The sequence below is a fragment of the Suncus etruscus genome, chromosome 1 (genome assembly GCF_024139225.1).
Source record: "Suncus etruscus isolate mSunEtr1 chromosome 1, mSunEtr1.pri.cur, whole genome shotgun sequence".
Classification (NCBI taxonomy): Eukaryota; Metazoa; Chordata; class Mammalia; order Eulipotyphla; family Soricidae; genus Suncus; species Suncus etruscus.
Genome location: NC_064848.1, coordinates 84,506,981 through 84,520,711, shown reverse-complemented (window position 1 = coordinate 84,520,711; position 13,731 = coordinate 84,506,981). Strand labels below are relative to the sequence as shown.

The 13,731-nt window shown below is 41.3% G+C and overlaps 1 protein-coding gene across 1 annotated transcript in view; it reads left to right on the top strand.

The window, feature by feature from the left end:
* Positions 1 to 13,731, top strand: part of SUSD1 (sushi domain containing 1) — a 137,687-nt gene that overhangs the window by 43,943 nt on the left and 80,013 nt on the right. The window contains 2 exon segments of the mRNA XM_049774850.1: positions 1,060 to 1,212; positions 1,963 to 2,142. Of these exon segments, the coding sequence (XP_049630807.1) occupies positions 1,060 to 1,212; positions 1,963 to 2,142 (333 nt within the window).

Below are 13,731 nucleotides of genomic sequence, written 5' to 3'. Positions count from 1 at the left end.
CACTCAGGAATCAGTTCTGGCAGTATTTGGGGGACCACATGAGATGCCAGGTATTGAATCTAGTTTGGCTACATGCAAGGTTACATGCATGCCCTACCCACTATCACACCAACCTTTTTTAAGTTTTACTCTTAATGCCTGTTATGGAAGTAGGGGGACATTGCCAAAGGGCAGAGGTTTCTTCACTAGCCTTAGCAGTTTTACTTCCCCTTCCTCTTCTTACCCTCCCACCCCAATCCTTGCTGCTTCCCTTAATATTCAGCCCAGGGGAACAGGCTGCCAAGGAGCTTGTCTGGTCCTGGAAGCCTGTTTTAAGGCCTTTGTTCTTGATTGATGTAACAGACCCATCCCATTCCTTCCCCACCCGTGTTACTGTCTTCCCCTCATGCCCTCGAAGGGTTTCCTATTCTGGGCTAAGTTGTTTTGAATTTGGAGTTCTACTCAAGATATTTTGATAAGAAGTTGAGTCCATTCTTGTTTTATACAGGAAGGTAACATAAGTGAGGGTAACATTGTTTGCAGGGGCTTTGCAAGTGAGCTCAGAAAGCCATGGGGCCACACTGGTATTTCTTGGCCAGTCCTGACTGGTGGTTCAATCGAGGGGCCTGAGGATTTGATGTCCTTTGGGCTCAGCAGTGTGGATATAGTAGGCCACCCTGTGGAGCTGCAGCCTTCCAGTCACACCAGGTGCCAGGAATCAAACCAAGGTGCCCTAATCACAGTATACTATCCCAACCCCTATAACGGTCATGTAATTTTTAGTGCACCTTTTTGATGTCATTTTGTAGGATGTCAGGATTGGTAATGGGATTATTTATTTTTATTATAAAGTTCTAGGTTTCATTGAAATATATTTGTTAAACATCTTATCCCTGTGATATGAAGGTTTATGAGGGATCTATGAGAAGACTTCTTGAGTAAAATAAAAATTCATGTGCAATTACAATCAGGACCATCTATTTTCTAAGGGCAGGTTTGAGAAGCGGCTCTCACAACCCACCCTTCCACCTAACCCCCATCCTTTTCTGCATTTCTTCCCCTTTATTTTTGGGTCTCAAGATATAGATGAATGTGAGGTTTCCGGTCTGTGTGGGCATGGTGGAAAGTGTGTGAACACACAGGGGACCTTCGAATGCCACTGTCTGCATGGATTCTCGCCAAGAAACGGGCCAGTTCCTTTCCACCCGGCCACTCAGGCCACGACATGCACAGGTGGGTCACTATCAGAATTCAGCCTCTGACAGTGAGATTCTGTTGACTTCCTTTGACTGACCTGTGACCATGGGTCTGTGGTAGGTATGTGCGTGAACATTATCTGTTCCTTTGTGGATTGGTGCAATCTCTGAAAGAAAAAAAAAAGCAGAAAATCAAATAAGCAAGGTAAAAGGGGCCATATTAAAAAATAAAGCTCAAGTTTGTAAATTTTAGGGGATTTTTAGCAGTTAGTAAATACTGTGGTATTAATTATTGTGTTAGATATGATAATATATGTAGCTTATCTGGGAAGAACCAGCATCACAAATGTCACCAGAGCCATAGCACTATAGGTAGGACATTAGCGACTGAATGTCCCAAATCTCTCAAGTCCACCAGAAGTAATTCCCGAGTTCAGAATCAGGAATAAGCCCTGAGTATTGCTAGGTGTGGCCCCCCAAAAAACAAACAAACAAACAAACAAAACCAAATGATCACAGTCATAGATGTTTTCTGAGACTTTGCAATTCAAAATTTCAGCTTTAGGATCTAGGCTTCTGCTTAATGTGAATTAGTGAGGGCTGAGCCTGGAAGGCTGAAAGGTTGAATGAATCATCATTGGAAACATAGAAATCATATGGAAATGAACCAGCCTACTTAAATTATTCTTGGGTGGTGGGGTGATGAGAGGAACTGGGGGAAAGGGAGAACATATATTTCAAAATTCACATTAATTTAGTAATGAATTTGATATTCATTTACTTTCAGAAATAGACTGTGGTTCCCCTCCTGAAGTTCCAGATGGCTATGTCATAGGAAATTATACCTCTCATCTTGGTAGCCAGGTCCGTTATGCTTGCAAAGAAGGATTTTTCAGTGTCTCAGAAGATACAGTTTCTAGCTGCACATCTTCAGGCATCTGGGAGTCTCCAAAACTAAATTGCCAAGGTAAGTTTTTAAAAGGTTCAGCTTCCCAGCTCAAAACATTTTGATGTTGTTTTCAGTGTCTCTCAATCTTCCTTTCAAAAGGTGAGTGAATTAAACAAACCCCATAAGCTTCTTTAGTTTTCAGTTGATTATCTTGCTTGTTTTAAGGATGATATTTTATATTCTGTGAATAATGACACTTTCATGTTTTAACTTTCTTTAGTTGTGAAGTTATTTTTCTTCCTCATTGACAACTTGGCTATTTTCAGAACAAACATTTGAGTAGTAGTGTTAATTTGGCATAGCCTTATTCCCAAGTCATTATTAATTTGGCACCTTGACAATTTTTTATAATATGGACATATTAAATTTTTATGTTTGCTTGCATGCCTGTATACCAGGTGCTATTTGGAACTCCATCTCTCTTTCTCTCTCTTTCTCTCTCTGTATTGATGCATTCAATTCTTACAATATCTCCTTGAGTAGGTATTATCATGTTTCACAGATGAAGACATAGAGGTACAAATGATGTCATTTGTTTAAAGTCATATAATTAGTGGTAGAGTTAAAATATGAACCCAGGAAATCTGGCTTCAGGGATTTTATGTTCTTTGGGGAGAGTTGTTTCCCTTGGTGCTGGAGTGAGGGCATTTAGTGCCAGGGATTGAATGGGGCTACTCACATTCAAAACATGCTTTGTGTGTAGCAGTCTATTGACTTTGTTCTCTGGCCCAGAAGGTGTGCTCTTAAATGTGCTGATACAGTAACTTCTGTTACTGTGACAGTGGAGTTTGGAGTATTTCTTTTTTTGCTCCATCTATTACCAATTTAGTATTGATTTTATTGTTTATTTTTTTCGGCCACACCCGGTGACGCTCAGGGATTACTCCTGGCTATGTGCTCAGAAATTGCTCCTGGCTTGGGGGACCCCTAGGGGGTTCAAACCATGGTCTGTTTTAGGCTAGCACACTCAAGGCCTTGCATCACTGCTTTGGCCCCAGTATTGATTTTTTTAAATTTTAAATTAATAATATAATTTTGATTTTTGGGCCATATCCAGTGATGATTAAAGTTTACTTCTGACTCTGAGCTTAGGAATCACTCCTGTGTTGCTCAGGAGATGGTATGGGATGCTAGGAATTGAACCTGGGTTGGCTGCATGCAAGGCAAGCACTCTATATGATCTAATATCTCAAAAATTACTTTTTTTGTTTTTTTTTTTTTGGTTTTTGGGTCATACCTGGCGGCACTCAGGAGTTACTTCTGGCTCTGCACTCAGAAGTCGCTCTTGGCAGGCTTGGGACCATATGGTCCCGATGCAGGGATTTGAACCGGGGTCCGTTCTGTGTTGGCCGTGTGTAATGCAAATGCCTTACCACTATGCTATCACTCTGGCCCCTCAAAATTACTTTTTTTTCTTTTCTTTTCAAAATTACTTTTTATTACTTTACTTAAACACCATGATATACAAAGTTGTTCATAATACAATTGTTTTTGACATTCAGTGTTTGAATATCAATCCCACTACCAGTGTAACATTTCCCTCCACCATTGACCCCAATTTCCCACCCACCCCTGAGCCTGCTTCTGTGGTAGTCACCAAATAATTTATTTTATATTGCTTGTTACCACTAAATGGCTAATGGAATAATAAAAAATATTTCAGAAAAATAAAATTTGTTAAAGTTATTATACAAAGGGGTCATTATGTACTAGGCAAATGCTTTTTACCCTGCCTACTTAGAATTTTTGGGGGGAGGTCACATCCAGTGGCTACTGGGTTACTCCTGGCTCTGTACTCAGAAATCACACCTGGCAGACACAGGGGATCATATGGGATGCCGGGATTTGAGCCACCATCTGTCCTGGATCGGCTGCATGCAAGGCAAATGCCCTACAACTGTGCTCTCTTTCGAGCCCCACTTAGAATTCTTTTTATATTATTTTGTTTTGGGCTCAGGATTTACTCCTGCTGGTGCTTTGGGAGCCAGACGGTGTGCCTGAGATTGAACCTATAGCAGTTTCATGCAAGTGCCTTACCTACTGGATTATTTCTCTAGCCCTTTACTTAGAATTCTTGCATTGATATTCATAAGTGAATCTATTTATTTTTTTATTTTTATTTTTTTTTTATTTTTTTTGGTTTTTGGGCCACACCCGGTGGTGCTCAGGGTTTACTCCTGGCTGTCTGCTCAGAAATAGCTCCTGGCAGGCACGGGGGACCATATGGGACACCGGGATTCGAACCAACCACCTTTGGTCCTGGATCGGCTGCTTGCAAGGCAAACGCCGCTGTGCTATCTCTCCGGGCCCTCTATTTTTTTTTTTAACTTGTTGTCTTTATTATTTCTGTTGGGCTTGTTTGTCAGCACTTCTCTGAAAATTTTTTTTTCTTTTTGGGCTACATTCAGTGGTGTTCAGGACCACCCCCACCTCTGTGCTTGGGGAGGGGGTCATACCTGACAGTGCCTAGGGGACCATGAGTGAACCAGAGTTGGTCACATGCATGGCAAGCTAGTCAAGCCCTGTACTATCTGGCTTCATGTTTCTTTGATACTTAAGAGAAAAATGAGGGCTGGAGAGTAAGCTCAGTAGACTGAACACATGCTTTGTGTGTAAGAGGATTTGGTCTTCTGCATTGAATGGTTCAGTTCCTCTCATACCTCTTGAGATCAACCTTCACTGCACCCCCCCTCCCCCAGTACAGAGCCAGGAGTAGCCCCTCAGCACCTTCTTTTGTGGCCCCTCTTCCAATCAAAAGCATGAACACATCTTCTTTTCCTCATTTGTTTCTCTGGAATGCTACAAACAGGATTTTTAAGGATCTGGAAAATTTTACCTAAAAAAACCATCTCAATGTGACACTTTTGGAGAGGTTGCCCTTGGGCTCTTCATTTTGGTTTCTGGCAGTGAACCCAGGATCTCTAATAATCACTCCTGGATTTTTACCATTGAAATATATAACTATTCATCTCTCTATACTTTCTGTCCATTTTAGTAATTCATATATCTCTAGGAAATCATCTGTTTATTCTAGATTTTCAAACTTTTTGATGGGAGAAGAGTAAAGCATCCACATTGTTTATTTTTTTGCAGTTACATTTATTCATAATAATGAAATATTGGAAACAATCTTAAATATTGGAAAACAATCTAAATAACACATGGAATATATATTTAAAAAGAGAGTGTTATGTAGCTAAAAGAATTATGTGGGAGGACCCGGAGAGATAGCACAGCAGTGTTTGCCTTGCAAGCAGCTGATCCAAGACCTAAGGTGGTTGGTTCGAATCCCGGTGTCCCATATGGTCCCCCGTGCCTGGCAGGGAGCTATTTCTGAGCAGACAGCCAGGAGTAACCCCTGGGTGTGGCCCAAAAACCAAAAAAAAAAAAAAAAAAAAAAGAATTATGTGGGAAAAGAATGTTTACTGAAACAAGCATGTATTAATAGGATATTTCTAAGTTGCAAACTCTATGAATATTATGTTAGTTTATATAGGGCCTGGAGAGCTAGCACAGGGCTTAAGATGTTTGCGTTGCACACAGCTGACACTGAAGATCCCTGGCACTGTATATGGTCCCCAAAGCAACCCAAGAAATGGTCCCAGCAGAGCTGGAAGTAAGCTCGGAGCACTGCCATGGTAGTCCCCCATAAGAGGCTGATTTTGTAACAGAGATTGGGGATATAGCTTTGGAGGAACCTAATATAAAATAATTGGTACTACTTGGAAATTTCAGTCATTTGGATTTCTAGACTGAGAATGGAGAAAGTTGATTCAGAGGTGAATACTTGTTATATCCCCTGGAGAACAGTTATTTACAAGATCTTCACTTTTCCTCCTTCCTCTGTTCTCACTTACTCTGCCTGCTGTCACCATCTGCCCCCTCACACTCCCCACCCCTGTCTCCACAGTACTGTGGCTTCTCACAGTTTTCTCTCTTCTCAGCATACACCCTTTCTTATTTATCCTTCATTCTTCATTGGGCCTTCAGAATCTGGGCCATGTGCCAGGAGACACTGTATTTTTAGCTGAGAGTTATAAAGCCACAGGAATTGGGAATTCCACTAAAACACAAAGCAAACTGTGAACTGAGATGCTGTCGAGGGGCAGGTACATGTGAAGGGAGCAGCTGTGTGTGGCAGGCGGCAGCCAGGGAGGATGATAATGAACTTCCCAGCAGTGGAGACATTGGTGGAACCTATGTGCTGCCTCTCAGGAGCACTGCCTCTCTCACTGGGTCTCAGGAGGTGGAGATAGTGATGCCTGGTAGGAGAGGGGGTCAGGGGAGTGGAACCTGTGACCGGAGTCAAGTTCCTGATTGTTCTCCTGAGTTGAGGCTGAACGTGAGGATGAAGATATGTGAAGGCAGGGGACTCTGTAGCCCTTCCTCCTGTCCAGGTAGGAATTTAAAGAAATGTCAGCCTCAATTTCCATCATGTCTCTGGAAAAGATAACATCTTTACCTTGCATTTTCTTTTTTTGTTTTGGTTTGGCTTTTGTTTTGGTTTTGGGGACATGCTGGATGGTATTCTGGGGTTACTCCTGGCTTTGCACTAAAGAATCACTCCTAGTGTTGCTCAGGAGACCAAATGGGATCCTGGGAATTGAACCCAGGTTGGATGTATGCAAAGCAATGCCTTACCCACTACATTATCCCTCTGACTCTTCTAACTGGCATTCCCTAAATCTTTGTGGTTATTGTTAAAAAAAATTTTTTTAAAGGGCCTGGAGAAGGTAAGCCATTTACCTTGTACCTGGCTTACCTTGACTTCTCATGTGGTCGATTGAGCCAACCAGGAGTGATTTCTGAATGCAGAGCTAGTAGTAACCTCTGAGCACTACTATGTATAGCTCAAAAACCAAAAACAGAACAAAACAAAACAAAAAAACCCCAATAACAACAACAACAACAACAACAACAACAACAGAATACCCCAACCTTTTAGTGTCAGAATTGGAGAAATAGTATATAGGGGTTAAGGAACCTCCTTTGCCTATGGCTGACCCCAACTAAATCTCTGGTGCCACCTGGTCCCCCAGCACTATTCGGAGTAGTAAAAACAAAGGAAACTCCCAAGCATCTCTTGGTGTGGCCCCAACAGTCCCCACCCACATGCCCAAATAATTTTGTTTGCTATTAATAATTTTTCCCTTTTGCTATGGTCATGCCAGGAATTTTACCTGGGAGTGTGATGGTACCAGATCAAGCCCAGGGCTTCATCATGTAAGGCATGTCCCTTGCCCTCTTTTCTCAGTTTTCAGAAAAGGCCCAAGTTGTATTTATCCAATTTATTTGTTGACTCTTGGTTTGAGATCACTCTCAGCAGCGTTTGGAAAACCAGGTAGTTAGTACCAGAGATCTTAGCCTGGGCTTCTACATGTGTTCCAGGCCAGGAGAGAGGGGAGGTAGTCACTTGAACCAGCTGTGACAAATTCTGGTATGACATGGTCTGTGGCAGCTTCTGCAGCCAGAACAATCTGCTTCTGGGAAGAGAAAAGAAATGGGACAACCTTAGTCTTTCAGAGGGTGTGATGCCATATCTTAGGGGAGGGGCACATGCCTTTATGATGAAGAGACTCAGATGGGGAAATGTGGTAGGAACATGGCAGTGGGTTAGTGTGCTCTTTGGGTAGTATGCCTCCTGCTTTAGTGCTCCATGAGGATTGATGGCCAATGAAGGAAGACCTGGTGCAGGGTCTGGGGGTGTCTTATTTTCCAGGTGGATTCCTTTTTTGCAGGGGGGACCATACCCCACCTTTAGAGCCATCTCCCCCAGCCACTCTTTGGTGTCTTTCAGGTTTCAGCTTATATATCTGATCTTGTTTGATTAATGATGGGGTTGCATTCAGATAAATCTGTCTTAAGTTGAAATAATGAGTTGAAAATGCATTTAATACTTCTAACCTATACACCTCAAATGTGCTTAGAAAACTTGTTTTAGTCTATGCGATACTGCACACCCAGATCTGGAAAGCTTGAACAGAATGATGCCCAAGTCCAAAGAAAGCACTTAGAGAGCAAGTGGTTAGGGACATGCACTTCATGCTGCTTTAATTAAGGGAGCAGCAGCAAGACTGGCTAGGCAAGTGGAATCAGCTAAGCAAGTCAAACCAGCAGGCAGGCTTGTTCTTGTATCAAGACTGGCACCATGAGTCTACTCCACACTTTGTCAGGAGGGAGTATTTGTGTGTGTGTGTGTGTGTGTGTGTGTGTGTGTATGTGTGTGTGTATGCACATGCATTATATACACAATATATGAAATCCAGAGCAAGGGCAGAACAAAGGGCAATTGGCAATTGGGGATAGCCTTATGAAAGATCACCGGGCAGGAAGATACTGGACACAAAGCTAGGAATAACAGCACCTCACTCAATGTTTTTTGCTCTCTTTCTGGGAGTTTCACATCATGACAACAACCAGTGCTTTCTTTGGTATCCTTCACAGAAGGCAGAAAGGGGTGGGGGTCAATGTCCTTAATTTTCCCTACAGCCTACATTTGGGTAAATCCATCTACTGTGGGACCAAAGAGGTGTTAAGGAGTTAAGGTATCTGACCACAATCCCCAACACCATATATGGTCCTTTGAGCATCTTCAGGCATCGCTCCTGAGTGTAGAGGCTGGAATATCCCTTGAGCATCACAGAGATGGCCCCAAACCAAAATCAGTACCAAAAAATCAATACAAACAAACAAACAAAAATACAAAAGTCCCATCTCAGACAAAGGTTCTTTTTTTGGGGGAGGAGGAAGTCACACCTAGGGCACTTGTTTATACCAGGTTTGATCTCTAGCATTTCTTATGGTCCCCCAAACATCTCCAGGAGTGATTCCTGAATGCAGAGGCAGGAGTTTGCCACTGGGTGTGGTAAAAATATAATAATAAATAAATTTAAAAAACCAACTAAAACAAGAAAAATGAGAAACTAGATGAAGGCTCAGAATACAAAGAAAGTATCTATCAAATCAAGCCAAAAAAGTGAGAGATAGAAGCTACGGTTTTCAAGGGTTCAGCACCAGCATAGGTCAGGAAGACATCTGCCCCTTATTTGGCTTGTCATCTCTGCTTTGCTAACCCAGAAACAAGGCCTTGGGACTTATTCCGGCTTCCTCTCTTCCATACTCAGGGTCCTTTCAGGATGCCTGTGTCAGCACTGTGGGATGGTGGCAGAGGCAGTGTCACCTCTGTAGTGGTAAGCAAGGGTAGGGCATGATTTCTGAAAACTATAGACAGCAGAATCCCAGTCTCAAAGGTGGCCATTAGTTAGAGATTTACAGATTTTTTTCATATTCATTGCCTCAATGAATCATTGAATGCCTTCTGAGAGATTAATTGGTTGGTTGGTTGACTTTTCCATTTCACAGATAGTCTACTTGCAATGAGTTAATAATGGGTACTAGTTCCCATTAAGAGTCAGAGAGAGGAAGTGATCTTCCTCTGTCACCAGCTGATGTAGCAAAGTGAGAACCCAAAGCACTTTTCCAGAAGGCAAGTTGCTCTACTGAGCTCTGGAGATGGGTGGCATTTGGAAATGAAAAACTGGAGCAAGACCCCAGAACAAATGTCTTTCTGCATAGGGTTCTCTGGGACCTATCCTTAAGGCTATTTATTGTTCCTGATTCAACTCTTCCCCTGCCTTTTTTTTTTTAAATTTTGGGGGGGGAACCTGGCAATGCTGACACCTGGCTATACACTCAGGAATCACTCTTAGAATTACTTGGGGGACCATATAGGATGCTTAGGATTGAACTCAAGTTGGCCATGTGCAAAACAAGCTCCCTATTCACTATATTATCTCTCTGACCTAAACTGCTTTTATTGGGGGGGGGGGTAATGTCTGGTGTACACAAGGTTTACTCCTGCCTCTGTACTCAGGGACCTCTCCTGACAGAGCTTAGGGGACTGTATGTAGTGCCAAGGGGGACGGTCAAGTGAGATTGATCATATTCAAGGCAAGTGCCTTATTCTGCTGTACTATTTCTCCAGACTCTAGTTCTTTCTTTGTATAAATTTTCCTTGGGGGCCAGAGCAATAGTAAGGTGTTTGTCATGCATACAGCTAACATGGGTTCAATCTTCAGCATCCCATATGGTCCCTCAAGCACCACTAGGAGTAATTCCTAGTACAGAGCCAAGAGTAACCCTTGAGCATCACCAGGTGTGTGACAAACCCCTCCCCCATCTCGTTTCTGTAAAGTTGGGAATGGTTTGAGAAGTTCTACACAGTGGAACACCATCATTGCACTTGGTTGAGAAGTGACAGTGTGTCTTGGACTTCTGGTTGTGCCCTGCCTGCGGTTCTGAGATCATCTCTAGCCTTGTTGGGGAGATTGCTCAGCTGCTGTACCTGGGCCACCATGATAGCTGAAGATGAAGGGATAGCATTGCCTAGGTGGGGAAGGGTTTGCTCATTTGAAATAGTGTTTGTAGGTTCACTCTGTTATGAGCTTTCAAAACATTTTGAAGAAAAGGTACTGACTTACTCTCTGCAGGCAGCCGTTCTCCTATGTTACTTATTTTGCCATGTAAATGGTATCAATAGATGTCACAAATGGCTGGAGTTTTCTGCATGTGCAAGATGGACTGTACCACTGATTTCAGGACTGTCCCAGTGTATTGAAGCATGAGCTTTTGAAGCAGAAAAGCTGACTTTGTCTTAAGCTGCTTATGAGTTAGATCAGCACCTGTAAACTTGTAAATTCCAATTTCCTTCTGTAAGATGGGCCACAGCCATTTTCAGTCTGTAGAATTATTCAGAAGATTTAATGAACTAATGCTGTAAAGTACCTGGCCCTGGGCCTGGTGCAGAGGAACTGGTGGTGAGTATTAGTTGTAATAAGAACCTCTCTGGCAGAAATCTGAGATCCTCCTATGACTTCAAAGGTCTCACGTGTTTTTTCTTTTCTTTTCTTTTCTTTTCTTTTCTTTTCTTTCTTTTCCTTCCTTCCTTCCTTCCTTCCTTCCTTCCTTCCTTTTTCTTTCTTTCTTTCTTTCTTTCTTTCTTTCTTTCTTTCTTTCTTTCTTTCTTTCTTTCTTTCTTTCTTTCTTTCTTTCTTTCTTTCTTTCTTTCTTTCTTACTTTCTTCCTTTTTCTTTCTTCTTCTTTCTTCTTTCTCTTTTTCTCTTTTTCTTTCTTTTTTCTTTCTTTTTTCTTTCTTTCTTTCTTTCTTTCTTTCTTTCTTTCTTTCTTTCTTTCTTTCTTTCTTTCTTTCTTTCTTTCTTTCTTTCTTTCTTTCTTTCTTTCTTTCTTTCTTTCTTTCTTTCTTTCTTTCTTTCTTTCTTTCTTTCTTTCTTTCTTTCTTTCTTTCTTTCTTTCTTTCTTTCTTTCTTTCTTTCTTTCTTTCTTTCTTTCTTTCTTTCTTTCTTTCTTTCTTTCTTTCTTTCTTTCTTTCTTTCTTTCTTTCTTTCTTTCTTTCTTTCTTTCTTTCTTTCCTCCCCTTCTCTCTCCTCCCCTCTCTCCCCTTCCCTGCTTTCCTCTCCCTTCCCCTCCCCTCCCTCTCTTCTGTTTTTCTCCCCTCCCCTTCTGTTTCCCTCCCCTCCCCTTCCCTCCTTTCATCCTTCCCTCCCCTCTCTTCCCTCTCCTCCCCCTTCCCTCCCCTCCCTTTCCCTTCCTTCCCTTCTTTTCCTTTCCCTTCCCTTTCCTTCTGTCTTTGTGCTACACCTATCAATGCTCAGACTTATCAGTGTTCATGGTTTTGTGGTCAGAAATTACTCCTGGCTCAGGTTGACCATGTAGGATGCCAGAAATCAAACCCTGGTTGGCTGTGTGCAAGACAACCTACTGCCCTATCAATATCTCTATTCAAATATTTCATGTACTACTATAAAATTAAAATTGGAACGCTTAATTTTTTAAAACAAAGATTTATAAGCAGTTCACAGCACTCAAAACCACTATCAGCTCTAAAATGGAAGCTACCTCTAAAAGAAACTCATTTTTTCTTTTCTATAAATGCTTTTTTCTACCTAGTCCTCTGCTTTCCTCTCTGCAGTTTCTGAAGTGTTCAAATTCTAGTTCTCTCCATACTGGGTGTTCTTTGTTGACAGTAAGTGTTGCCATGTTAGATGCAAAATGTTCTTTTTCTTCCAAATGAGCTTTCTGTGTGGATCTAGCAAATCTGAAGGAAATGTATTGTTAATCAAGGGCCAAGTTCACGGAAGACTTTAGAGCACAAAATACATCCTAAAGTAATTTATTTTCTTTCCAATGCCTGAAGGACAAGTGGACTTTAGTACTAATGAGCTCATTAGTATAGTTACAGCAGTTAATAAGCTACTCTTGAGAATGTGCTTCATGGCATTACCGTAACTCGTGTTTTCCTTTGATGATTACAATACCATCCTCGAAATACAAATGAGCACATATTCATATTGAGTTGTTAGGCTCCATCCCCCACACTCAATAATATATAATTTAGTGCCCAACTAACCGATCTTTGGTATGAGGGACTGAACAGTATTTTCCTAATTCAGAACATACCCTAAAAAAAGATTTAACTTTTTACCCCTATTCTATAGGCCATATATATTACATATTAAACATCACAAAGATTAATGTTTGTAATAATATTAAAAACTCATGACTTTGGGAATATTAAAAATATATGGACATGACATAATACACAAAGAATTTACCATAGTGGGGGTGGGAGTGAGCAGAAAGGAGAACTCTATAAATTAGACAAAGAGATGGATGCAGAATGGTCTGATTCAGAGCATGGCTGTTTCATGCACTTGGGTGTTAGTCTGCCTGGGTCATCTGGATCCTTATAACTCACCATGCTATAGGAGAGAGAGAGTTAGCTTTGCCTCTGTGATGCAATAATTGTTTCTATTATTTTCATGTAAAGATGAAAACTGATTTTAATGTGTCTTTTTCTCATGTCTTTAGGCTTGTCTTTAGGCTTTTATTCCTTCCCAAGAGCTTTCAACCCAGCACCTCATTTTTGTGGGAAGATTTGTTTTTGTGGGGTCAATATCAATAAGTAGAAGAGTCTATCTTTTGTTCCCCAGCAGTTGGCAAAATGTCTGCCTCATTTGTAGACATTATTGGTTATTTAAAAAAAATTCTCAGCTTGGTATTTATTGGTCTCTAAAGCAGTTTCAGATGAAATTTCCTATTACTCTGTTATTTCTGTCATTAATCTCATCATTGTGCTGACGTTTATAATAAACAGCAGCCAGTGTGCTTGCCATTGGTGATCTAGTCCGATGTTGATTAGAACCCATAAATTGCCCCTGCTTTCACCAAGCAAATTTCCTTCTGGAATATTTTCTTAGGTAGAATAGTAAAGCTAGCAGTGTGGATAAACATTTTTACTTTCAGTATAGGAAATAAGGGCTGGGGAGAGCTCATAGAACTTGAGTACATACTTTGCTTATAGAAGCAGGTTCAAGCCCTGGCACGGTATAGTCCCCCAAAACCTGAGCTGAGAGTAATCCCGATCACTTCCAGGTATTCACCCCTAACCCCAAAAGCAAAAGAGATAAAAAATAAATGACAATATAAATTCAGCCCATGAATCTTATGTGAAGCATTTCTACACAGGGAAACTGAATGTGATTATTTAAATAAAATCATAGATGATAGGCTATTAAGGGAAAAAGTCTC